This window comes from Clavelina lepadiformis, chromosome 3, assembly GCF_947623445.1.
Source record: "Clavelina lepadiformis chromosome 3, kaClaLepa1.1, whole genome shotgun sequence".
NCBI classification, from domain to species: Eukaryota; Metazoa; Chordata; class Ascidiacea; order Aplousobranchia; family Clavelinidae; genus Clavelina; species Clavelina lepadiformis.
The window spans coordinates 17,653,120-17,679,311 of NC_135242.1; the positions used below are offsets into that span (position 1 = coordinate 17,653,120).

General features: G+C 36.4%; 3 protein-coding genes and 1 long non-coding RNA gene across 6 annotated transcripts; 1 reads left to right on the forward strand and 3 right to left on the reverse strand.

Moving 5' to 3' along the window:
* Nucleotides 1-1,425: 1,425 nt before the first annotated feature.
* On the reverse strand, nucleotides 1,426-8,924 carry LOC143449756 (ribonucleoside-diphosphate reductase subunit M2-like). 2 transcript variants are annotated; one of them, XM_076950071.1, is made up of 9 exons: nucleotides 8,534-8,924; nucleotides 4,902-5,048; nucleotides 4,104-4,229; nucleotides 3,876-3,992; nucleotides 3,637-3,770; nucleotides 2,844-3,072; nucleotides 2,549-2,653; nucleotides 1,888-2,001; nucleotides 1,426-1,783 (listed from the first exon to the last, which is right to left on the reverse strand). In XM_076950071.1, exons 1-9 carry the CDS (start codon nucleotides 8,606-8,608, stop codon nucleotides 1,631-1,633), a joined length of 1,200 nt encoding a protein of 399 aa, XP_076806186.1. In that variant the 5' UTR covers nucleotides 8,609-8,924; the 3' UTR covers nucleotides 1,426-1,630. The 2 variants fall into 2 exon arrangements, with proteins under 2 accessions (XP_076806186.1, XP_076806187.1); XM_076950072.1 differs by lacking the exons at nucleotides 4,902-5,048; nucleotides 8,534-8,924 and adding an exon at nucleotides 4,355-4,510.
* A 1,765-nt stretch (nucleotides 8,925-10,689) lies between these two features.
* On the reverse strand, nucleotides 10,690-13,922 carry LOC143450088 (uncharacterized). The gene is made up of 4 exons (XM_076950494.1): nucleotides 13,765-13,922; nucleotides 11,880-12,044; nucleotides 11,461-11,715; nucleotides 10,690-11,339 (listed from the first exon to the last, which is right to left on the reverse strand). Exons 1-4 carry the CDS (start codon nucleotides 13,790-13,792, stop codon nucleotides 11,251-11,253), a joined length of 537 nt encoding a protein of 178 aa, XP_076806609.1. The 5' UTR covers nucleotides 13,793-13,922; the 3' UTR covers nucleotides 10,690-11,250.
* Nucleotides 13,923-16,059: 2,137 nt separating this feature from the next.
* Nucleotides 16,060-21,032, reverse strand: LOC143450086 (tubulointerstitial nephritis antigen-like). Its single transcript, XM_076950493.1, has 12 exons — nucleotides 20,943-21,032; nucleotides 20,674-20,820; nucleotides 19,680-20,258; nucleotides 19,379-19,442; nucleotides 19,185-19,279; nucleotides 18,320-18,425; nucleotides 17,954-18,093; nucleotides 17,683-17,824; nucleotides 17,319-17,533; nucleotides 16,987-17,110; nucleotides 16,805-16,847; nucleotides 16,060-16,610 (listed from the first exon to the last, which is right to left on the reverse strand). The coding sequence occupies exons 3-12, from the start codon at nucleotides 20,173-20,175 to the stop codon at nucleotides 16,497-16,499; spliced, it is 1,539 nt and encodes a 512-aa protein (XP_076806608.1). The 5' UTR covers nucleotides 20,176-20,258; nucleotides 20,674-20,820; nucleotides 20,943-21,032; the 3' UTR covers nucleotides 16,060-16,496.
* Nucleotides 17,635-18,775, forward strand: LOC143450089 (uncharacterized). Of its 2 annotated transcripts, none has more exons than XR_013114645.1 (4): nucleotides 17,635-17,874; nucleotides 17,963-18,097; nucleotides 18,178-18,249; nucleotides 18,561-18,775. It is a non-coding gene; the product is annotated as an uncharacterized LOC143450089 (long non-coding RNA). The 2 variants fall into 2 exon arrangements; XR_013114644.1 differs by having other exon boundaries at nucleotides 18,182-18,249.
* Nucleotides 21,033-26,192: the final 5,160 nt, after the last annotated feature.

Genomic DNA, 26,192 nt, shown 5'->3' on the forward strand with positions numbered 1-26,192 from the left:
GGAAAGTGTGGCTCTTATGTAAACCCTCATCTAAGCTGCTTATAACTTTTTTCAAGTCTTTGTTGCTTTTTTTTGAAAACAGCAACAGCCTAAAATGACTATCTAAATATGAAAATTTTCTGGGTCTCGCTGAAATTTTGTCACGGGCCATGCAGTTGGTTAATTGTTACAATCCACCCCTGCTCAAAAGCCTCCAAATTAATGTAAAACGTTACAAACCATTATTGTTACTGATAACAAATTAGAGGTTGTAGGAAGTTTTTCCAGCTTCAACAACATATTATACTTATCGAAAAGTGATGGCGTTTGGCGTAACAGCAAATAATTATTTTGTAGAATTTTCGTTTCAATTGTTATCACTCATTCAAATTTGCTCAAAAGTCACTAACTTTTCAGACTAGGTCCGTAACCCGACACCTCGACACGGTTAATGTATTTTTAGAAAGTTTAGAGTGTTGGTGATTGACTATTATGTTGACTTGACGGAAATATTGGCAATTTGGCGGTTTTCCGCTCAAATTTGGCCTGCTGCAATTGCATTTTTCCCAGGTAGCGGGTGGGGTTTTCGGTGTACTTGTCAACACTGTTTCAAAATTACGGGAGACTTAATAAACTATCCTAGGGCCTAGGGGGTCAGGTATGTCATGTTCTCCCAGAAAAAATTGAATTTACATGGTCTAAAATGCATAAAATTTTGCTTTTGTTACAAAAAAAAACTGCCTGAGATTTGTTTGTGCACTTCTTTTCTGTTTATGACTCCCTAAATTTTTCTCAATGGCCCCCACGATCTCACACGCTTCATTTCTTTGTTGCTGTCGAGCGCCTAATATTTCCGAGGTTTGGCTGCAGAGAACATAACTTGATAACATTTAAGACATAGATGTCTTAAATCACGTGAGCATCAAGCTATATGAAAGCACAGTAATCTCAAAGCAGGAGGGGACGAATTTACACGGAGGTTCGATTTGCACAGCTTTCCCCTATTCTAAATACAGGTAATTAGCATGAACCGGTGAATAATTCCTCCCCTAAAACCGTGTGACCAGTTAACTTTATTGATCGTATGCAATGTTTGTTTTTTTTAGTGCGTATACAGAAATTGGGTGGTCCCGAGGCGACCGCCTCACCCAATAGCCACTACTGTTGTTTATATATTCTTTGATAAGAGCTTGAATTTAATTCTTCAGCCTTCCGATTTTTATGGATTTGGTCTTGGTCAAACGTTAATTTAAGACTACCGCGAAGTTACAGTCTCGTTGTAGTTAATAAACTATAGTCAAAGTAGAGTAATCAAACAAAATGTTCATGCTAATCAACATCCTAACTACAATACATAAAAAATCCCGGTTTTATCCTGTTACTCGTAAAACCATAAGAAATCTAACTAGCGGTGTTACACAAGTTTTTAGTATTGCGATTCGAGAATCACATGTTTCATAACTTTTATTAAAGGCAGTAAAAACATAGGAAAAAATACATTACAAGACATCATCTGGAACGAATGACACATTACACAAAATAATATAGCCTAGTAAAATCATTAGTTTAATGGGTTATGAAAAAATTAAAATACATTAATCTTGCGAGAAACTGTGTGACAAAAAAAACACATACAGATAAAATAAAATATTTAAAAATCAGCGTCTAGTGTAAACTTCATGTCTTCTGCCTTTGCCATGACGCCAGCTTTCTGATATTCACCAACTCGCTTTTCAAAGAAATTTGTCTTTCCTTCCAATGATATCAATTCCATAAAGTCAAAAGGATTTTCGGAGTTGAAGACCTTTAAACAAACAGGTTTGAAAACGTTAGGTTTAAGTAAACTTTCATTGCCAAGTAATTGATGTTCTATTTAAAAATAACAATATACAACATATAAAAGATTACCTTTGAGCATCCCAATTCAATCAAAAGACGATCAGCAACAAATTCAATATATTGTTTCATTAGTCTGTTGTTCATTCCAATTAGTGCAACGGGAAGTGCTTCTGTCAAGAATTCCTGTATACAACAGGAGTAAAGAAAAATACGTAGAAAATATGCAAAGCATTAGAATGAACCTTTCAATTGAAAAACTTGTTTTAAAACTGGCCCAAACCCAAGTTAAGTTCACCATGATAAACAAATATTTTGTCAAATATTTACGTACTCATGAACGATTGCAAAGAGTTTCTTACTTTACAATTTACACTAATACCAATGGCATATTGTAACCGTTGATGACTACAGTACAACTAATGCCAAGACAAAAATGTTTGTATTGAAACTGCGATAACAATGGTATTTTCATTTATATACAATGGTAAAGTGTCAGGTAATCATGATCATAGCCTAACGTCAAAAACAAGGGCAATTACTGGAAGTTGTGCTGTGCTTAATTTTGTCATGCATCTGTTGCGTATTTGCTGTTAGCAAAGTCATCCATCTTGGCGGTATTACCTTTCATTAACTCAATATCGTGTTGGATAATATGGTTGTATTTTATGTACTACTCCAATGGACTTATGCAAATCCTATATAAACTCAAATTCGTGCATTTCTCAAATACCTGTTCGATTTTCACTGCGTCCTTCACAATTTCTGCAACCCTTTCTTCACTTGGCTTGTTTACCAAGTGTTTAAACATGAGGCAAGCAAAATCACAGTGAAGACCCTGTGTAAATAAAATACATACAACTACAGATAACACATTTGACACTGAGGCTTAACTTAAATGAAATAATGAAGTACCCATTTGTGTGATACACAAATTGTTAAAGATAGGTGTCCGTTTGAACTAGTATTTTTGAAATCACTTTCTATGCGATAATTTTTTATTTTTGACAACTTCAAATCCTAATTACCTCATCTCTACTGATGAGCTCATTAGAAAAGGTCAGCCCGGGCATGAGACCTCGTTTTTTCAACCAAAAGATTGCTGCAAATGATCCACTGAAAAAGATGCCTTCCACAGAAGCGAATGCAATCACTCTTTCAGCAAAAGACGCATTCTTATCATTTATCCATCGAAGAGCCCAATTTGCCTTCTTCCTCACACAAGGCATAGTTTCAATGGCGTTGAAGAGATACTCTCTGCAGTAACAAAAAAAACAACTTGTCAACTCCAAACTTTAACATATTGTGTAAATTACACATTTCAATAAATAAAATGTTTTCAACTTGAACACAATACGTAATTAACTATCTAGATCAGGGGTGGGCAAACTGCGGCTCGCCGGCATGTGTTTTGTGGCTCTTCTAGTCGATACGTAAAATTCCCAAAAAATTGTAAAGGCTACAAAGAGTACCGTTTATGAACGTTTCTGTCTATTTTTTTCTTTATTTAGGCCAGCATTTCGTTTATGACGTAACACTATACATAGAATCCGACATTGTTTTCAGGTATAGATTCTATACTCTATGAGTCTATGGCAAAGGTGGTCAAAGTACGCCTCGCCGACATGTTTTTTATGGGTCTTCTATCTGAAAAGTAATATCCCAAAATGACTACTAGTAATATAATATAACCAAATTGACAATCATTACTGATTTTGCGGCTCGCTGGTGTTTATAGTTTTCCGCAAGTGACTCTTTCATCGAACAAGTTTGCCCACCCCTGATCTAGATACTCGGTTTAACTAAGTTAGGTAAAATGACCTTTCATTACGATCACGAACGTAAGTGTTGATCAACAGCGAATACATTTCAGAATGAATGTTCTCAATTGCGATTTGAAATCCATAAAAGAATCTTGCTTCAGTGACCTGTACTTCTTGAGCAAAACGTTCCACCTTAAAAACACGTATATGAAATGACAGACATTAACACAGAAAAGTAACCTTTGGATATACGTGGTAAGTATTTGCATTTTGATTCAAAAGTATTTATGTTCATACTAGGTTTTCATTGACAATTCCATCGGAAGCAGCAAAAAATGCAAGAACATGTTTGATAAATTTACGTTCATCTGGCTTCAACGCGTCCCAGTGAATCAAATCTTTGCTGAGGTCGACCTGTTGTTAAACGGACAAGCATTTGTATACAACAGCTTCGGTATATAGTCCCACCGGGACTAGCACATAACCCCTTAATTAAATGATATGAAAGTAAAATCAATGGCTGACCTCTTCAACAGTCCAAAATGAAGCCTCTGCCTTCTTGTACATTTGCCAGATGTCATGATATTGAATAGGAAAGATCACAAATCGCTGAGGATTTTCACGTAATAGAGGTTCGACTTGAGTTTCCTTCTACAAAATCAGCTCTAACTTCAGTATATTGTTATAAACGCTGAGAAACAACACGTAAATATGCTGTAGTCTAAAACCTATTTTTTTCGGCGCTTCTGTGGTAGTCAGTGTACTGCAAAGCTTACCGTCGATATATTACGCGACTCCTTATCAATCATAACGATAGAAAGCAAAAACTGAATTCACAATCAGATGCCTTTCACTGATAAATCGATGCTACTTGCGAGTCATACTGTGCCTACACGTAACGACAACACTGCTGGTTTACATTGTGAAGTAGCGTTGTATCACGTGACATACAGAACCATTACGTAAGCGTTGTAAACAAAGGCTCGGATTGGTGCGCACTGCTGGCAGCACATTGCGCATATGTAAATAATTTTCATTGCACTAAATTTAAAGCAAACGAAGGAATGGGCCAAATTAAAAAACAAGCCCTACACACATAACCTTCGCTAGCTGCTTGTTTAAGTCCTCAGCCATGTGGCTTGAAGACTATTTTGTTATTGAAATCTGTAAAGGAGTTTTGTCGAACTGTTGTGTAAAACGTCGCATACTGAGTTTAGAAATAACTTAATATCCACTTTACACATAGTTCATATGCGGAAATATTTTTCCTAAGTTGTTTTCACATTTTTATAAAATTACGAGCAATAACCTGAGTTATCGTACCTGCTTAGAGTTGCTTTTCTTGAGGTTTTCGCTCTTTAGCGCGATCTGTTTTTCCGTCGTTTGCTGTGAAAACGTTGTATTTTGCACATCACCGAGAATTCTTCTGCCAGTTTTGTGAGCTTGCAACTTCGTCTCCATAACATTGAACTGTCAAAAAATAGTGTTATTAACCGATGGATAGAGCGGGGCATAATCGCAAACCGTAATTCGCGATAAATGTTAGGCGTCAATTTCAGGTATTTTTCATTTATGTTTTGTAATGTATTACGTATTGTAATGTATTGTTGAAATAGTGTTGAAGGTTGAAATGCTAGCGATACCAAAAAAATATGTATATAAAAATATCGATGGTGTCGACAGTTACCAAAACAAAAACGATTTCATCCGTAGCAGGCCACGCAACCCATCGCTACACACGAACCATTAGGGTAAGTAATGAATCAGCAGATGACGATCGAATTAAATTGGGGGTAAAGTAAAATTATTGAAGGATTGATTAGTTAGTAATAGTATGTTTCTTGATAAATACACATTTGGTTTACATTTAGTGGGTAAAAATGGCTTCCCAAGCATGATTTAATCAAGCGAAATATCACGGCAGATTAGAGTAGCCTAGTGCAATAGCGAATCAAACGTAGAACCGAAACTAAAACGTAATAACACTCTTACGCGAAGTTAATCATAAACCGAAGTAGAAGGATCTTAGTGAACACGCGGAAGCGACCCACAAGTTTTCCGTTAAACGGCGTCAGAGCTACTGTTACGTAATATCTCGGCGCGAAAGCTACATAGTAAAAATTTTCAAACGTTCAACTCTACGGATGGGTGTCGTGACTGACAGGAATGAAAAGAAATGTTTGAATTGATCGCGGTGCAAGCTAAAAACACAGTCAAAAGACATTACCACAAACAGTAGAAAGTTTTTTCTAAACCGCCAAAAAACTCATGCATTGGGCTAAGTCAACTTGTCTAATTTATTACTTTCTCAACTGGTTGTTCATTATGCTTAGTTGAAACGTAACCTATAGTGTTGTATAGACATTTCGAAGTTTATTTACAAAAGTAGAAGTTGCTCACAGCGCTCGAGACTCACTTTTAAGTACTTTTACAGTTTAATGCAGGTTACTGGCAGGATACATCACCGTTGAAAACATTACATGGGTAAAAATGCATTACACATCACACTTGAGACGTTTTCAGAAATCCGCCTCGTGTTACGTTTTCTATTTTCTTTTATTATCTCGTTTCACACTTTGGGCTTTCTTGTCTCACTTCGGGTTTTCTGTCTCGTGTGGCGCTCTTTGCTTTCGCAGCTGTTATCTCTTTAACCACAAGAGATAAGGAAGATTTAAAAGTGTGAGATCCAAAACTTTCATAACATTTTCTAAGAACTATTGTTTTCGGTTTAATATCTAACAAATAGTACATACAAAGGTAAGTTTTAATGAGTAATGGTTCCTCACCAGCCAAGCCCCATGCAGATTATTGTATTATTATTCTTAAAATCTCCTTAGTCACGGGCTCCTCTCTTATGATATTGAATAATAATAATAAAACAACCCCCCAGCTACTGACCTTTCTGTAAATGTTTTGTGGTTGCTCGATGAACTTTAAAACTTTTCACCAGAACCACCAAACAGAAGCAAGTTTCAATAACGCCTCCCATAAAAGCATTGCATTAGTAGTGCTGCTGGAATTGATCATGGGTTTGCACCATTGCACTCTAGTTGCTTCATTACTGAGCCATTATATATGTCTATTTTGTGTTGGAACTTCATTTAGAAACCAACTACTTACACATAATTGTGTTGTTTTTAACTTTTCAGAAATTATTATTGTGAGTTGAGGGTTTGGGACTTCTTTCGTAAATAACCAAAAATCAAAACACATAGCATATCATATATATCGTATATAACATATAGCATATCACATATCAAACTTGATAAAACAATATCACTATCATTTGGGTTTTTAAGTATGGTGGTTCTTACAAATGAACATGAATAACATGATCACTGTTGATGTTGTTTTGATTAGGTTTTTTTGTCTTTTGTCTCATAATATTTATTGGTGCAGATGAATTACAATGAATATTGCTTGTCATGAAGATTAAAGTGTCTGACATGAACAAGGCCCATTATGAGTTTGTGAGCTCAATACATTATAAAAGCCCATAGTGGAAAGCATGGCAACTGCAACCTCAAGCTTTTAAAAGACTGTGCTTGCTGCACTCCAACGGTTCACATTTACCCCTGGAAAACAGAGTCTACAAGCTCAGCATTTTACCTACTAGATTGCAAAATGCACCTGGAGCCTCATTTTGTGCCCAGATTTTAGCAGTCTTGCACGCCTGAGATCTCACCATGCTTTGCGGTGTGGATAAAAGCTACAGTAGGACATTAAGAAGTCCAACCACAAATTGGGAGCAGTACTTTCACACCCATAGGTTAAAACAAGATAAAGTGAAATATTTTTGCAGGTTCTTTTACATTTACATATTTTTCAATGTACAGTACATATTCTTTGAAATTTAATTACTTATGTGCATGTCAAAATATTTTTTCAAGGTAATAAGTTTTCAGTAGCTTTCTTTCTACCTTTAAAAATATTTTTATATATCCATTTTTTAGGGTATTATGTTGTTAGTTGCACTTCAGTGTGCCCTTTCAAAGAAATAAAAATGCTAAATTCTAACTATCAATAGTTTTTTATTGTAGCTTAGTAAGGTTGGCCTTCCCTCACTGACTGTGAAGCATTATGCCATAAGCAACAAAGATAGCCTGTTATGCTACTTAATTGTAAGGTGTAGGATATTAGTTGTTTTACCTTACGAGCTGGCATAATTTGGTCTCATAAAACTGGGAATTTATAAAATTGCAGTCCAAGAGCAATTTGTAATGAAAATCATTTAAGACATGGAAGGAAACTTTTTAGTTCAACTTACCCCCAAGTTCTTTTTAAAATGATAGAGTAAACTGAATTAAACAAATACTTTACTGAAGCTTTTTCCACTACTAAATTTATACACCCAACCATAAGTCAGTGCTTATTAAGACAACAGACCCTTCAAATTAATTTCAACAGATTAAGCTATATAGGCACTGAACAAATTTTCAGCTTGTATGCAAGCCAAACAATGCCCTCCCTTGCGTTTTCAATGCGCAGACTGATTTTGTCCGTTATTTTTAAGATAAAAAACAGTATTAGGCTAGTTCACTTTTCCTCAGACAGTTACAGTGTAGGCTAGGCGTAGCTTACATTATCTCGTCTTACCCTATTAGGCCTACTGTATCATAAACATGTAGCCTAAAGTGCGAAGTAAAAAAAAGAGTTTTATATTGCAGAGGTGCTCAACCATGCTTCCCAAACTGTGACGTCATTTGATAGGGCCCTTCTGCACTAAACTCGAAAAGTCATCGCACCAATACTTCTATATAGGGTACACAATGTCAGAATGTATACGGAAGCATTCATCGCACGACTTTAAACTTGGCGGCGATAGACACAGAATTATAGCAAACAAACTTACGTGCCAGGAAAGAAATAAGTCAAACATAGTAACAACCAAAATAAATAAAATACTTATTGTTGGTGCATCGTAGCCTATTTAGCCCAGTTGGCTGTAAACTTACCGAATTTTCATCTATGTGCGCATTCTTTATCATGGTTATCATCACATTTCCTGCTTTCTTTGGTGAATACATCATAAACCTTAATGGGTATTGAGTCTTGTTAACGACAACAGTACAACACCTTTCAGTAAGAGATACACAGAGTTCGTGCTGCAGCGGCTGAGTTTAGCTGATCTGTGTAACGAAGAGGGTTATGCAACTTTGAAGCTTCAAAGTTCGCGCGAGAAAATGAAGAGCTTTGTTAAATTTGCCGCGTTTCGCGACACAAGATATATTAGCCAATCAGATGGTTAGAAGCAGCATGAACCAAAGAAGAAGGGTGCTGAGAAAAACTCGTAAACATTCAAATCAGCTGATTGACGTCACATTGCGTATGGCGCGCGCGGTCGTTTTCTTTTTGTTTCCTAACCGTATTCAAACCATGCAGTTTTACATCGTCGAAACGGTTGTCACTTGGCGGAACATTATGAGAAACAAACAATTTAAAATATTAAAATCTTTTGATACATGTTGTTCTGAAAACTTTCATGTATTTTTAGTAGGGTTTATTGTTGTTGATCTGGTATTTCATCTAGCCAAGTATTCTAGAATCTAGCTAGAGCATCCGTTCTAAACTTGTGGGTAATGAATCATGATGACATAACCCATAAAATGGTCAGTACTCACAGAAGCAATCTTTTTGGGTCACAGACACCGACATTTTCTTTTACCAACAGTGGTTCGTACCTTGTCTGCTGAATTCTATTGGAGTCAAAGCACTATGTAAAAAAGCAGTCACTCCCAGGTAACCCTGCTACGCATGAATTAACTGAAGTTGGGGTTGTATCTGAATTAAAATAGTAAAACATTGAGTAACGGTAGATGTTTTTCGTCACATAATGCAAGGCAGTTATGTAGGCTATGGTGAATGGTGCAACATTTATGGCTGCCACTATTTCGCAGGAAAAAAACGTGCGTTCAAAGCTGTTTTTCACAGTTTCTTGTTAACCTAAATGAAATGTTATAACATTAACAAAGCAAACTAACCTAAGTCTAGCTTCTTATATAACTCCAATAGAACCTTAAATAGCTAAAATCAACTTTTTGCATAGCTTTTTTCCTAACAGCCTATCACTAGTACCGGGCTGCATAACCTGCTGTACACATGGTAAAATAGTTGCTCTCAAAATTTCTATAGATATGTTATGGTTCCCACACGCTTTCATGCAAATAGTAACGCGTATACGTATTGCGCAATGGCGTATTTAGGATTTGGTTCAAGGATGGCCAGAAGTTTATAAAAACCGTTTGTTCATTGCCCCCAAATATTTCAGTTTTTGCACTTTAAAACGCGTCGAAAAGAACTGAAATTCCACCTTTATACGCATAGTTGTAGCAAGGGGCATGGCTAAATTTCTAACATTTGGTTTATCAACAAGTAATTATATTTTCGAGCAGACGGTCAGTTATTAGGTGGGTCTTTATTACGCATGCTCAGCTTCAATACAGTGCTACGTCACAGACCACCTGTGAATCAGTATGCCATCTGTGAAGAGCCTCATTTTTTCTCTTCAAAACGTTCTCGATCAAGAACGCATTGACAATAGTACGTCAAGCATTTATCAAGAAGCTTGTGAAATAGCTGGCGTAAAAGAGCTGAAAGTAGTTGAGTTACAGGTTTATCATGAAAACGTTTCTGCTGAATCGGCCTCACAGTTTTTCCAACGTTCTGTATATCTTCCATACGTCGACGGTCTAAATTGAGATAAAATTGGATAACACGCCTGGTATAGCCTATAGCAGATTCGTAACCAAGTCGTTATAGTCGTTTCGTAAGTCAAGTCATTTCCTCCTCGTCTAAGGTTAAAGCCAAGTCGAGTCATTTGGTAAATAAGACTAAAGTTCAGTCAATTGATATCAGAAACCAATCCATAGGACTACAGAAAAAATAATATTTTGGTCACCAAGAAATTACTCGGGCTTTAACAAAATTTGCTTCATTTTGCTGCACTGTAGCCTATGCGTTTAAAAACAAACAAACTCAGGTCAAGTGGAGTCATGTCAAACATGGACTGTAGTCAAGTGAAGCCTTTTTGTATGTAATTTCCTTAAAAATAAATTCAAGTCAAGTCTTTGAAAAACGTAACTCGAGTCATTTGTTCATGTACGACGTCAATGTTTATAAAAAAGGTTTGTTTATTAGTAAAAGCGAAATCGAAACACTGCAATCATCGAAGTTTAACCAAGAAAAATATAAAGGTATGGGCTGGATTACAGTAAAGAATATTACGTGTTTGTATAGGCTGAAAGTACGACAAAAATCTGTCAGCACTAAGCTGAAATAACCTATACTAGAAAAAGACGTTATAAGTTCGATCACAGGTGAACTTCAAGAAGAATGTACAATCAAGCAGAATTAAAAGCAACGTTTGACGTTTATTTTATTCTTTGCTTGGCAAAATAAAAAGGCTGCGCTTTTTTAAAGCTCTGCTTAAATAAGATGTAAATAAAGTCAGCGTTTTAAAGGGTCGTTTTTTAAATCACGGGTCTACGAGAACCCAAAATTGTATATACTAAGCTGGTCTCCAAAGTTTCAGAGTATGCTGCACCAAGTGGTAAAAATTGACTTTATAAATTACAGATAATTTTGTTAGTTTTAACTTAATGAAAAACGCGAAAATATTTCACAGGCCCTTTTTATCGGTTGTGGCATATTAGGCCTTCCCAGTTGGTCGCCGTTAAACTATCCTGCTGCGCATTGCCGTCAGTCTTTGCTGCATTAACTCCTCGTAAGTTGGAAGATCGTCGGCATGATTTCCCTGCCCATCTGAAGAAAAAATAGCTTTCCAATAATAACGTTAGAATGATTATGAACAAAATAATAACCTAAGTTTAACCCCTTCATTTGAGACTCTCTAACAACCTATTCAGCTGGTTAAACGCATTACTTGTTTCGTTTGGTACATATTCAACACCGCTGGCATCTTCAAGCAGACTTCTGGTAACATGCATGGGACTTCCCGATATCGTGCTCACGGCAGTGGTAGGGCTTGAAGCAGTGGTCGACGACCGTTCGTTATGAAACCCAAATATATCAAGAGATGGCGCAGTGGGATGAGCAGAATTGCGCGGCAAACGTTGATTGTTTTGAGAGCGTTCATTACTAGGGTGTCCTGTCCACGAATAATCGAGCGTCTCCGCGTCTGAGGACAAGGAAATATATTAAAAAGATCTTTTAATTAAGCTAAATCGCGAAAAGCATATATCATTATGGATACAGTAAAAAATAGATTGACTAAGGGGGGTTTCAGTTTAATTTATATTCATGGGAGTTAAAATATAGTATGTATAGCTATATGGTGTTTACCGAATGGATCCACAGGAAACTCATCATTTTCCTCAGCGCTGTTATCCGCGCGTTTCTCTAAATTTCTCTTTATTTGCTTGATACAACACTTTCTCCAGATGATGTATGAAAATAAACAGATCAGACCCGAAATTATGGCGGCAACCAACAAAAACACAAGAATTTCTGCAAAAAGAAGGTTTAAGTATCCTTACTTTTGCCTTGCGAGTTTCTTTGCCATTTTTACGTTTACAAATATATCACTGATTAACAATTTAATTAAAATTGATCGCCACAACTCATCGTCGTAGCTCTTAAAATAATAGCTTGTATGAGCTCATATCTATGAACCGATTCATGTCATATCCTCCCATTCATTTTTTACAACGCTCTCGTTGAAGTAATTGCTCCATATACGTAATCCAATGAAGCTTAAATACTTCTAGTGCTTGCGTTCATCTTTAGCAACTATAAATGGGTTTCCATAATCCAATGTCGCCATATGCATTACGTATTTTAACAGTAAATTTATGATCGAACAAGAATATGCCACTGTGGTCTTGTGTTTAATTATAAGCCCGTTGGGTTTTGAATTGTTGGATTTAAGCTGAAGTTAAATAACATATTTTGTGAATTGAGCTAATGTTTGTGTTCAGTACTAAGCACCGAAGTACTACCTAAAGTACTCTACATTTAAAAAATATGGAGCAAGTGTAGTTAGTAGTTACGCACATCCGCCCATTCTTTTAAAGTAATTGTTTTTGCGAGGTTGGACCTAGTTGGCTAAAACGTTCAAACAAGCATCAAAAATGTTTTATACACGCCTTTTAAATTGTTCTTCTAATCTAAATAATGTTACGTAACGGAAAACATAAGTTTTAACATTTTGGTTATACGTTTAACCCATGTAATAAGGAACTATGTTGTGGCATTTTGCACTAAGTACATCACTTATTTTGAACTAAATACCGTCTGATAGTAGCTAGATTGACCGTCTAATATAGTTGTTCCCAAATTTTTTAAGCTTGTGGCACAGTAAAAAGAAATATAAAACGCTTACGGCACACTTACAAGATAAGAAAAGTTGTTTTAAAAAAGTTTTTTTTCACGGGGTAATGCGATGGATGTGCTTATTGGGTGGACATGTGCTTATTTATCAGCTAGTGAAGCAGTTAGAGCGCTTTTAAGTCGCATATGCTTGTCTGCATGCCTTATTTTAAATATTTATACAGTTCTTTTCCAAAACTCCAAAAAGATTCGCGGCACACCTGAGAATCTGTGGCGGCACACAGTTTGGGAATCACTGGTCTAATACATCAATACCATTCTTGACAAACACTTTAAAATCTGCACGACACAGTTACCGTCGTTATATGCATGCATTTGTGAAACGTTTCGGTGCAAATGTTATCAAACCTTTTATCATAATAGATAATACAACCTTTTGCAAACAATAACTTATTCTGCATCAAGCTATACTTTGAACATTTATAAATTAAATTTGTACTAAATCTATTAACTACACATGATTTAAACAAGTTTTGGTTAAAAAGCATACATCTCTGACAAAAATAAAATTGCGAAAGATAAACGTGATTTCTACATTGGGACGTAACATCATTTCGTTATCTATCAAGGGTAAAGCACTACAACAACAGCCAGGATATAGTTTCATCGCATTTAACTTGTAACTGCGTCAATGTGATACTATATGCTGCATATTGTCACTATTTATAGTGTGGTAAGTTACAGTATATATGGAAGCATCATCAACCTATATGCTATATTATAGCCTCGTCATTGCAATCACAAGCCATGGTGTAATTTCCGTGTTTCGTACAAATATTTAAATAACCAGAACTGAAACTATATGAAGATCATCTTCATTACGTTACGCCCTTCTTACCTTTTTGGACCTCCGTGAGCCCGATCATTTTGAAATTATTGTTTTTCTTGTCTTTTGTACGAAAGCACAGAGCTAATCTTTCACATTTGGATAAACAGCTCCTTTTTAAGCTTTGTAATTACTTTTTTCTAGGCAAAAGTATACACAAATACAAAACATTAAACATATGCGGAAGACAGTCTTTGTATGATCCTTGACACTGTCACAGCTAAATAATTCTTAACTCAAAAACATTGTACTGGACTTGAGAATTGATAACGCTCAACTGCAAACATCAGTGTAGTAACCTTGCGATCCACAAAACAACTCACTCTGTGATGCTTACATGATTTTCTCTATTCCACCGTCGTAAACAATGTAAAAAAACTAACTCAGCAGTCACTCGTAGTTATGTTTATCCTCCTATTACTTAGACTGCAGATTTGCGGTCAGCAATAATCTATCGCTGCAACTCTTCCTTGAGGCCGACGTCATTATATGTCACCCTCTCCGACCCACACGCAAATTGTGTTATGTAAAGAGGAGCAAAACGTATATGAATCACCAGTGAGAACTGCAGTATGGATGTCGAAATGTTAACAAGCAGAGCAGGTATCACGAACCAAATTACATATAGGTCCGCTGAAAAGAGAACGGATCTGTTTCGTATTTCCAAATTACATAAACGCTGTTTGATACAACAGTGTCGTGCCGAAGTGAGCTCACAGATTCGCGCAACAATCAACATTGTGATGTAACTGAACGATATTGAATAAAAACAAAGAAGCACGGTTTTATCTTGTGGGAGTGCAAACGTGATGTCACGGCTAGAAACGCTGTCAGGTATCACCCTGGTGAGACATTCAAAGTGTACCTATAGTTGTGAAAACTACGGGAAGCCGATTCGGATTATGCAAGATGATGTTATTGCAAACCTTGTCTAATCTACGTCTAAAACTTGCAAGTATGGATGTGAAATTACACTATGACTGGTGTAGGACTACAATCAATTGTCCAAATTAAAAGACCCTCACCTTTAATGTTTCAAGTTATTTTTGTATGTGTATGATTTAAAACTTGTAACTGTACCGTAACCCTTTGTAGAAGAAGCATAAAAGCTACAATCAGCGATTTTTCATGCAAGGCTATCACACGTTTTTCTATAATTCATAAATTATCTTCTTCCTATAATCTCAGCATACGAAATTTTACGAAACATGACGGGAAAAAGCAAAGAAAATGTGAAAGTAATTTAAAACTAAAAAACTATGCAGGGCAACTATACGAGCTTACGCCATATCAGACCATCCTATGATAAAGTACTTTTAAACAACCTTTCCTGTTTCGTAAACACGCAACAAACAAACTTTGCAAATCAGTCAATAGCCTTGACATGACGCAAGCTTCCGATTATTGCTAGCACCCTTTCATCACATAGGCCTCCGCTTCTATAGCACAAGTATTTTTTAGGTCTATACAGTTACAACCTGCACTGACCGACCTCACTTCATTTTTTTTCTCGTGTAATTACAACTAAAGGTGATGTCTTGCGATAAATGGTGCAGTCGACACCCTTTTAAGTATTTACTAAGCCAACATTGTTTGAAGTAACAGCTTTCTCTCGAACCGGTCCTTTTAATCAGTCAAAACTGCATTAAGTGGTCTCACATCGTCGAGTCAGTCATTGTTTATTGTATTTTTGAAAGAAATAAAATAGGCTACAACCCTCTCTCATTAATTTACTGAAAACGTAACATCCTGGTGACGCTTTCGAAGGTTCGAATTAAAGTTCTACTTGTTTTGTTAGGTTTAATTGCTTCCTACTTTTAATCCACAAATATAGGCGCTATATTTAACCATGCTTTGCAAGCTGCCAGGGATTTAGTTTTACCTGAATGACGTCTGAAGTTAACTGCATATTGTCATCTGTAGTGGAGTTAATGCTGTAATCCCCACGCATGTATATAATTATTCATGATTCACAACCATAAAGTGCAGACGCGCTCATTGGTTTGAAACGTCACTATATCGTGACATGTGTTATGATTACAACGCAAACATATGTATGCAATATCCGTTAGCAGTAAGTCACTCCTCAACAAATTGGATTTAAAAGTTTAACCTGAAGGGATTTTCTCAGCAAAATAATGCAAAAGACGGGACAACACCGAAAGCGGAACCAGGAAGTCACGCTTTTCTCGGTCATATCCTTGTCATGCACCTCAATCAGGTCACGGAACGGTATATCAGAATGCACTTTTCCAACCACATTAACTAAAAAAAGGATAAGAATTCTTAACAACGTGAACTCGCCTACTGAATAAAAATATTGTAGTCATGTCAAATAATAAGTAAACACAGTATTCGAAAAGAACAAATCACGAAAAATATCAAAAAAAAACAGGTTCACTCAAACATTTGCAAAAAAAGAATAATTACGACAAACAAAAACATGCAACGTTGCACTTTGTGAACAAAGCTTATACACCACACAGCTGATATTGTCAGCTTTGTGGTTGCACCACATTGACAAGAAAGTAAATAGATCCGATGATAAGAAATATGCACTGACAAAGTAAATGAGTTATACAAAGGACTACAATCTACTTTGAATATCAGGAAGTAGCAAACAGTCCAAGTAAAAGAAAAAGCTCAAAGACGGAAATGCAAGTGAAGACATTTTAAAATTCGACATTTTTAACCATTAAGTTATAAACTGAAATGTTAGCAAAAAGAATTCTTAAACGACGGCCTTAGTGAGCCCAAGCTGCGAGTATCATGTCTTCTATACCACTTTCTTTGATTCCTCGCTTGATTCGAAAATATCCTTTTTCGCCCCATTCTTCGCCCCAAGAATTTTGGGCAATCTGTATTTGACGCCATAAAAAGTCAAAACACCTTCAGAAATTTTATTGTAACTGAGATACTTTAAGTAGGATAGAATATTGAGAAATATACATCTAGATCTATATCAAGCAGAACCGTATCTATATTTTTGGTATAGTTAGTATATATTTCAGACTGTGGTAATCTATAGAATTTAAAATAGGCTTTTTTGTACCCAATACTTGGTCTCTGTTGCTGGTGTGCGATAACTTCCCCATCTATCAAGATAAATATTTAAATAATTATAATATAAGAATAAGCCAAGGTATAAGAATTATGTTCAACGGCACTTTCTCGTCACACGGAGTAAAAAAAAAAACGTTTTCGTGTGTCACATAATTTTTGCAACATACGCACCCGACCAGTTTCACTGAATGGTAGTTGTTGTCTTCATACTCAGATGGAACTTCGTTTTCCACTAGCGTTGAAGAATAAATTCCTGACTTGTAGACAAAAAAATCCGGCCGAACTTTCATTATAGCTAAACATTTTTGATAGGTTTAGGTATATTAATATCAATTAAGGCATACGGTAAATTAGACCAGATACTATAGTCGATTACATGCAAAAATGAAACTACAAAATTCTGGACATTTAACTATCACCCCTATGTTCACGTAGCAATGGACAATTTATCAGTCGACGGAAGAAATAACATGCGCTTACAATTACCATTCGATCATATTTACCTTGGACAGGTCCATTGTGCCAAATTTCCTCCATGATAGATGACTCGTCTGAATTTACTCGGTACGCTGGACTTAACTTAATTCTCTGGGATGATACATCCTCGGTTGTTGTTGGACATTTTTCTGAAGCAGGATATGGAAACCGACACGAACTTAACCGCTGTGTGTCATCGGTAAAGCCAATTGCGTATGGATAACAAAGCGATGAGACTAGCCTGGGAAATTGATTATTATATTGACCACTTTTCACTGTCTGGTATATAAGCTTACGCCTAATTAAGCTAGTCTTTCTGAATTAGTTTTCTTTGTTAAAACAAAATTGTAACAAGAGAACATGAATTTTCTGAATTATTATTAGTTATACCCGTGCTTTCGAAGACACCACCAGGCTTTGTCAATGTGATCGCCCTGACAAGGAGTTCTTGAATAGCATGACATCAAATGCTCAGGAGACAGCTCAACCAAATTCTTGCCAAACTGTATGGCAACTCGGTCAGAGGCGACCCCTAAACAGATCAAAAACTGTTGGACATATTACACCTCAGATATTTAAGAAGTATTTTATTTATTAATAGACAATATATCGTCATGTTCAAGGATTTTCCCCCAGTGAAATATTAACACTTTTACCGAACCTGTTGCAGAAAACGCCCAGGAAGCTGCACAGTTGCCTTGATCGCGTGGTTGAAGTATCAAGGAAGGCCATTGATGACGTGCATCAAACGACTCTGGTATATTGGGTGATCTGTTCAGTTTGCTCATAGCTGACATATTTCTACGTAAGTTATTAGTAAGGTAGTTATTTGGGTCCCAGCAGAGTATTTATCTTTTGTTAATCGAAAGCTGCATTTTATGGAAGCAAGGAATGAGAGAACACAACAAATGTTTCATTGAGTTGCGAAGAATAAAAAAAGTTGGATACCTCCGCCCAGTAAGATAACTTGTGACTATACAACGTTTTCTTAAAAATTACTTTTTTTACTGTAGACCTCTATAGTTACCTTATTACTTCTGAAGGCTTGAGTGTACCCAAACGTTTTGCGTAAGCATCAGAAAGGGTTAAACTAGAAAGGAAGTTATAGTTTGCAGCTTGCCAACCATAACCACCTAAAAATACAATAAAAATGGAAACAAATGATTACCAAAGGTTTTTTTTTAATTAGAAGATTAATATAGGCTAAAAAGGAATAGGTATGTAATTCTTTTGTCAAGCGAAAAACTTATCATAATGATTTTATGCAGGCCTGTTGTATAGCCTACAACTATTCCACGAGTCATCCACATTTCACAATCTTAATTTGCAGAATCTGCTAAAGCTATAGGAACTCTATAAGATTTGGTACATCGACTACTATACGAATGTTTAACAATGGGAAGTATTTGCACTGCCATTGTTAAAGGTGCTTTCATCTTGACTTCAAAAAAGTTATTCGATCATTGTTTGCGCGCACTTTATGTTTGCATTTTTTAGTTAAGGCTACTACTTTGTGTAGGCCTATGTGAAAACAGAGATCAACAAAATTGTTTTGGTACCAATGTTCCCTCTAAGCTGCGCGCGTGCGCAAATGCGCACTGCTGACACGGTCTCCGCGCACAGAAAATCTGTGCTGCGCACAAGAAAAAAATCCAACCTGAATTGAAAATAAAATAAACGCATAATTATGGCCACAGTGCGCACGTGGCACGTCTGATGTTGCTCACAGTGGTCCAAGGGACCGCTCAGGGAGTTAGTGTGTTTGCTCAGACTCGTGAAAAATTAGAGGGAACATTGTTTGGTACCTATACTGTTGTTAAAGTTACAGTAATACAATGGAGACCCTTTATGTACACACAAATAATTGTTTTGCGTCGTTTCTACACACTCACCTTCGTTTATCGCTTCAATGACGTTTGGTCGCATTATACATGGCAATTGTGAGCAGTTGAAAGCATAATAATCTGCAGGCATTTTTTCACAAACACTAAACATCGTTAGATTGATTACGTTTCCATATGTTTAAGTTACAATAAACAAACAAAACAAACAATGGCTTTGCTTACCCTCGATTTGATTTACTTACCACCGGTTGCAGTTTATCGTGATAACTTGTCCGGCTTGAAATTTGAAGTCATCAAAAAAACACGCTAAAACACAAAGCAAATATTTGGCTTGACATATCCGTGGAAATGGACTGGTGCGCAGTTACTGCAAGTGTAAGGCTTCATATTTATGTTAAGAGCTTCAAGACTGAAGGTGTGAAACCCAGCTATTCAGCCTTGACTATTCGCGTTTTATTATATCTGAGTCTGAGTATACGTAACAAGATGTTATAGATTACACAAAGTGCTTAGCACACAAAACACAACTGGCTCCCATCTTACGAGCTTCCAACGGTGGTATTTGTATATAAGAGGGCAAGGGAGTAGAACCAGCATCGTTTTCACTTCCTTCTCCACTTCCGCTGCCGTCTCCGCTTCCGCTACCTTCTCCTCCCCTGCAGGCGTCTACGTGATCTGGACAGCAATCCCCTCCACTGTCTACTATCGCACAGAACTCATCGCAATAGCATAAGGTGCCGTAATACGGTAGAGAGCAAGTATCATTTCGACCGGGACAACATAGTACTTTTTGACTGGTTGTTGGATCACGCCGTTCGGCACAGTAACTTTCCGAACTGCCCGAATAGCCGTAGTCTTCATCATCAAACGGTGCTAGATTGAACACTTCTCGGCGATGTCTTCGTATGTGGTAAACATTTTCCTGGTCAAAGTTTATAGGAAATCTCTCACGCTTAATATGATTTTCTGTAACTGGGAAGGTTTCTTGTGCTTTAGTTATTTGAAGAAAACAACAGAGAGTTATCCACATTAACAGCATGGTCAAAATCGTCTTTGCTTTTACTTATCTTTACAAACCATAGGACCTGTTCTTCTTGTCTCTGCTCTGCCCAGTGATAAAAACTAAAATAGAGCATGTTTTTTGTTAGGTATTAGTCCCAATGATCAAAGTTTACATGAGCAACTCCTATACAAAAAGAATTGATGTTCTTATACTACCTAACGCTATTTTGGGTAGTTACGAAACTTTATACATACAGTTTAGTGATTTAATCGTTCACAATATTTGTATGACGGTGCATCGTATAGTTACAATCCCAACACATAAAGCCGGAAATGACCACTAATAATTTTTTACAAGTTGCCTTTGACAGTATATCTCCTACACTGTAGGACATGCAGTATAGTAGTTATAACTACATAACAAACATCTTAAGTATATACTAGAGTACTAGACTATTAATACAAACTTAGCCAATATATCGTTCTACAAATACACAATCAAAGCCATAGTTGTTTACAAACGTTTTGAGCACACCTTTGCCATAAAAGCCTTCAGGTAAAATGTGTAGATCACTTTAAACCTCGCATATCAACCAACGCCGGTGGCACGCCAAATTCAATATTTGCTGTCTCCTCTGTATAACAGCATTATAAGCTCACAAAAACTTCAATTTGCCGAAGTCTATTAATGCCAAACAAAATGGTAAATACTTATTTTAGTTATGAGACGATTTCAACAATTTTACAAACAAAAACGGAGGATGAGATTTTTGCTACTCCTACTCTTTTTATTTCTAAGATTACCTGTTATGTTACTACTTTCATGTTTCCTTAATAAATCACTCGGCTAAGTGGTGGAGCGGTTGAAGCGCTGGACTTGCAAAAATGCAGGTTCAATACCTAGCGGAGCTAAGGTTGTAATGTTCTTGGATAAGGAATTAAATACGTTTGCTCCTGGTAAACTATTTTAAATTTGGGCAAGACTACATGAAAAAAGACAAAACGCCATTCGGAAAATGCACACATCAGACAAGCTGATAGCAAAGACTGGAGAGATCTAAAATTATTACCGTGTTTACATTGTGCAAAAACGTTCATGTTTTGTATTTATGGTATTGATTTTATTTGTTTTCCTCTTATAACATTGGAATCGAAGCGTAGCGTACTTAGGTGAATTTTTCTAGACTATAATTGATTTAGTTGTCGTGCTAGATATCATTCATTTTTATCGAGTTTAGGCTAATCCACTGGCTTGTTTGCTGATTCCAAGAAAGCTGCGTATCCTTCTCCGTAGCACTGAAAAAAACATGCAGATGGACGCGGTCGATTGACCATTGGTCGAATCCGTGCTTTCATACCCGCAGGTGAATATAGCAACTAAGTAGTCTAATCAGGACATAAGAGGAGTAGAGGACACATAAGAATGTTTAAAATTATATGCGTGAGTTCAAGCTCGGGCGAATTAGCGAACTGAAACAGCACAAGAATTCAGAAATATAAAGCGATGTTAACAATAATAGGAATAAAGGCCTGATCCAAATTTTGCATTCTCAAAATTTCATTAAAATAAAGTAACTTTTTAAAAACCGGGTGTATGTGGAAACTACGGATGTTGTTTTCTTTTTGGTTATTTTCACTTTCTATTGTAAGTGCAACGTTGTCTGCAGAATGATCTTGACTTTTTGGAACTGGCAAAGCGAAATTTCGAAGTGATGCTAATTTCCTGACAACCTGCTATAACTTTCGCAAAACTTCTTTTCTATGATCTGCATAGCATAGCATATAGCCTACACTGAAACGCAATTTATTTTAGTCTGTTCTTTTTCTCAGCACCACCTTTCATTTTTTTTTGTATATTTTTCTTTCAAATCTTATAATAAAGAAATTAACTTTGGTTTTGGGCTTATTAGTTTTGAACCAGCTTAGACCATATATATAGTTTGTCTCGATTCCACTTCATGAAGCAACGAATATATGCTATAGGGCTAGGCTATACTGTGCTAGAGTAGGGTTACCATACGTCCGAAATTTCGGTGTCGAAATCTGTGTCTGGAAATAATTTTTAAAAGTGCTCTAATGTCCGGAAATTTAGCATCTAGTAAGTTGTGTTTAACTTGAAATAATTTACACGTGTAATTGTGAAAATGAAAATTTCAACTTTTTACGGATTTCTAGGCCTTTCGGGTAAAAGGCCTCGACCTAGCGCTAGTATAGTGCGATTTTTCAGTTAACTTTGCTTTGTGACATAGTAATTTTCATTATTTTGTATTTATGCGAATTGGCTTTTTTATTTTTCGAGTCATTCGACAAGATTAGTGTATTTTGTAGAATCAATTTTGCTGTTTGCTTTATAGTGACTAGCTTTTAGGTAGTGTATGTAGCCAAATTGGTCTTATTTTAGTTAAGCGGAAAAAGGTCTAATATTAATAAAACAGAAAGTTGTTGGACTAAACAAATGTGACAATTCTATGCTTTTTTCTCTCTGTGACAGTCTTGCGGAAAAAATGAGCGTTTGGATTGGTAAGATGTAAAAACATAAGTTATTGTAAAATGCCATATAGCGCTTGTTTGGTGTCGCGAAAGGTGGTCATTGGAACCGTCAGGAATTTAGCCTTTTCAGGCATGGTAACCCTAGCTAGAAGCCTGTGTGGCGAACGCAGATTCCTTCAGTGCAGAATGTTAGGCTATCTCAATTGCGCTCTGGCTCCATAAAGTGCCCAACTGAGTAATGTTTCTCAATGCAGTTGTATATTCATTGAAACGGTATTATCGTTGGAACTGCAGCGCAACGTACTGTGTTACTCTAGTAGTCTAGTGTGATTATTAACCAATCATCATCGCGGAATGAATTTGAAGTAAAAATCGAGTAATTACGTAATAACCCTTCAGATATAAATTATTTATTTTGGTCTTTTTCGCTCTCTTCGGACCTCGCTCAATCTCTATTCTGATGTACTAATTGGGTGTGTCAGTCGTTCAAGTCGAGTGTGGTAATTAATACAAGGTATTATGTTGAATCATATATTAGATTACTCAGAGATTATGGTTGTAATGTGTTATTTTATTAACTAGGCCTACTAGCTAGGAAGGCAATGCTGATACACAGATGCCTGTGTACGAGTGCCGCAATACTTGAGTCTTCTATCCGCATAAATCGCATCCTTCTGATAAAGTATTTGTAACGCTTAGATATAGCACCGTTGCCATATCTGCCTCATATCAATGATCTTATATGGCTTACTTTAACGTTATGCAGTGTAACAGTAATTCATAAAGTATGCTTTATGAATTTGTCGGCACCATAGCATTTCTGGCCTCGCGTCATTTCTACTTGAGAAGCTGCCAGGCCCGTAGCCAGCTTGAATAGTAGCTTAGTCTATACGTGCAAAACAATGAAATAAACTTCAAAACAGAATGATTTAAAGTAATTAGCATCGGCATCACAGACACAAACAAAATTTCAGTTTGGCTACAGAAATAAAAAATCTTAAATCATAAGCTACATTAAAGGTTGCCTACGAAAGCCGTTTCATAATAAGCTACACATTAGAAAATGTGGTAGTGTTTAGTTTTCGATTACAGAAGTTACACCAAAAGCAAGTGCTATTACTAACACAATGTTAACGCCAACACCATTGTTATCAAGGAGATTGTTTATAATTTCACCACCAAACACAATCCGCCATTTGCCCTCTGTCGAAGATGATATTTTCGTCTGGTATTTTTGCTATTTGTTATGATTATTTTTGTAACAGATGTATTAAGAAGCTTATTGTTAGATTGTTGCTAACTGTAAATAGCGCCAATTGTGGTTAATCTCTACCCATAATGCCTCAACTTGCTTGCCAACGTGCTAACATGCCAGTACGTATTCATTCCAGATTATTTGCTAAATTGCTATACACGCGTGTTATCTTTTCATTTTCGTATTAAATATGCTGTTAAAAGCCTCAAAGCCTGAGTCACTCAAAGCAGAACATTACAATTTTGATACATGCTCTCAAATCAAATGCGAAAAAACCTCTGACTGATGTGGTGAAAAAGTTTAAGGCTAAATTAGTTGATATAAAGCAAATTAGACTGAATTTGGCGATGGTGAAAATGTGCTGGATTATTTGCAACGTAATTTTGCTTTTATAATATTCTATTTCTGCCTTCCTATATTCACAAAAGCTGAACATAACTTTTAAAAACTTAATTGATAAACGACATAAGGACATTTGGATGTTTCATCTTGATTTTTTTGTTTTCAAAGATTTTGCTTTAAGTTAAATTATTTTAAGTAAAAGATAAGTTCCATGAAAGCGCAAGTATGACAGCACATAAGCTAAACCACAATTATAACACATAAGGTTTTAAAAGAATAATAACACAAGCGTATATTTAAGCTTTTACAAGACAAGCAACTGCAATGTTCCCTCTAATTTTTCACGAGTCTGAGCAAACACACTAACTCTCTGAGCGGTCCCTTGGACCACTGTGAGCAACATCAGACGTGCGCACTACGCACTGTGGCCATTATTATGCGTTTATTTTATTTTCAATTCAGGTTGTATTTTTTTTCTTGTGCGCAGCACAGATTTTCTTTGCGCGGAGACCGTGTCAGCAGTGCGCATTTGCGCACGCGCGCAGCTTAGAGGGAACATTGCAAGCAAGGTGTTAAGCAGGTTGCAGTTGGGTTAAGTAGAGCAAAACAATTACATAAACAACAACAAAACATACGCATTTCTTAGACTTTAAATGTGATGTGATGTATTGCACTGCGCAATAACTTTTATCTAAATAGTTAAATTATGTTTTAAACTTTAAAGCATGGACACTGTGCATAAAATAGCCCAAAACCTTTGCTAAGAAAGACAGGCGCATTGGCATGCAATCTAAAAGTTGTTTCTTCTTATGTCTTTCTTCTCGTCGTTTCTTCTTTTGTCCATTAGTTTGCCAGTTCTTGTGGTTCCATAAGTTTGCCAGTTAAAAAACTGTTATAACCATATAAAACGCCAAGCATACTTGTAGTACTTTTTTTTCAAAAGTACCGACGGTACCGATATCATTACTGAAAAAGTACCGCGGTACTGCCCACCTGTGAAGAAGGTTATAAGATGTTTGTGCTTGCCATAAATTGCGCAATCTTTGCTCCCTTTGGTTCTGTTGATCAGGTCAACCTTCAGGTCTTTTGAACAGAGCTTCTTTGGGGCTAGCATGCAAGTGCGTAACGAAAATGGCCTTTGTATACTAAACCCCAGCTACTCAAATTGTAACGTCATCTGGTTATGCACTTGTATACTAGAATCGTTTCTTGCTGACTGGCTTTTATCGTGATTTTGTCGCTGAATTGTTAAACTTATATAGGCCTATAGTTGTACATTTGTTGAACAGAAGTAGAGTAAGATTGGTAACAGAATTTAGTTTCATTATATATCCGACTGGAAAGTACGGTAATTGTGAACGAGAAATCTTGCGTGCAAAGACGTAAATTTTGCCGTGATGGCAGGCACTGATACTTCAATTCTTATTTATAACTTGGCGCTCAAACAACTTTTCTTTGTTTATTATAAATCGGCCTAAAAATTAAAAACTTATCATGCACGTTAAAGAATCCAAGGTGTGCAGATGCCACGCTTGCTAATATATGGTGCTTTGGTAACCGGTAGCAGGTGAAGTAAATACTTTTTTACCAAGCGAGCATTCACAGATTCAACAAAGTAGAAAAAATACAAACACCCTGAAAACGGTAAACAGCAATTAGGCTAGGCCTAGCCTAGTCTGTGAATTGAAATGTATGCTACCATCAACTTATCGCCTAAAACTGCAAAAGAGTTTGTGTGTAATCTGTGGCGTATTACACATGCAAATTTTGTTTGACATATCAAGTACAGCGTAAAAAAACAAATAGGAGTAGCTACAAACCGAATTATTACATTCAAACGCGCCACAGATCCATGCAAACTCTTGGCATTTTATGCCGCATGCTATGCTGACCTTGTAATGTGGTTTCGCATTAAACTAGTCCAGTGAGTAAGACTCAAACCACTAATAAAAGAACTAGGCAACATA

Bases quoted from the DNA above. Each gene is read 5' to 3' on its own strand.
- LOC143449756 (XM_076950071.1), bottom strand. From the start codon at position 8,608: ATGATGTATTCACCAAAGAAAGCAGGAAATGTGATGATAACCATGATA. The intron at 4,230-4,901 runs GTACGATAACTC...CTGATTTTGTAG, and splicing joins AGAAAAGCAACTCTAAGCAG to AAGGAAACTCAAGTCGAACC. The intron at 3,993-4,103 runs GTCAGCCATTGA...GTTTAACAACAG, and splicing joins CATTTTGGACTGTTGAAGAG to GTCGACCTCAGCAAAGATTT.
- LOC143450086 (XM_076950493.1), bottom strand. From the start codon at position 20,175: ATGCTGTTAATGTGGATAACTCTCTGTTGTTTTCTTCAAATAACTAAA. The intron at 19,443-19,679 runs GTAAGATGGGAG...TTTGTGTTTTAG, and splicing joins AATACCACCGTTGGAAGCTC to CGTGTTTTTTTGATGACTTC. The intron at 17,825-17,953 runs GTTCGGTAAAAG...TGATCTGTTTAG, and splicing joins CTGGGCGTTTTCTGCAACAG to GGGTCGCCTCTGACCGAGTT.
- LOC143450088 (XM_076950494.1), bottom strand. From the start codon at position 13,792: ATGATCGGGCTCACGGAGGTCCAAAAAG. The intron at 11,716-11,879 runs GTAAACACCATA...CCTTGTCCTCAG, and splicing joins GTTTCCTGTGGATCCATTCG to ACGCGGAGACGCTCGATTAT. The intron at 11,340-11,460 runs GTAATGCGTTTA...TTTTTTCTTCAG, and splicing joins ATATGTACCAAACGAAACAA to ATGGGCAGGGAAATCATGCC.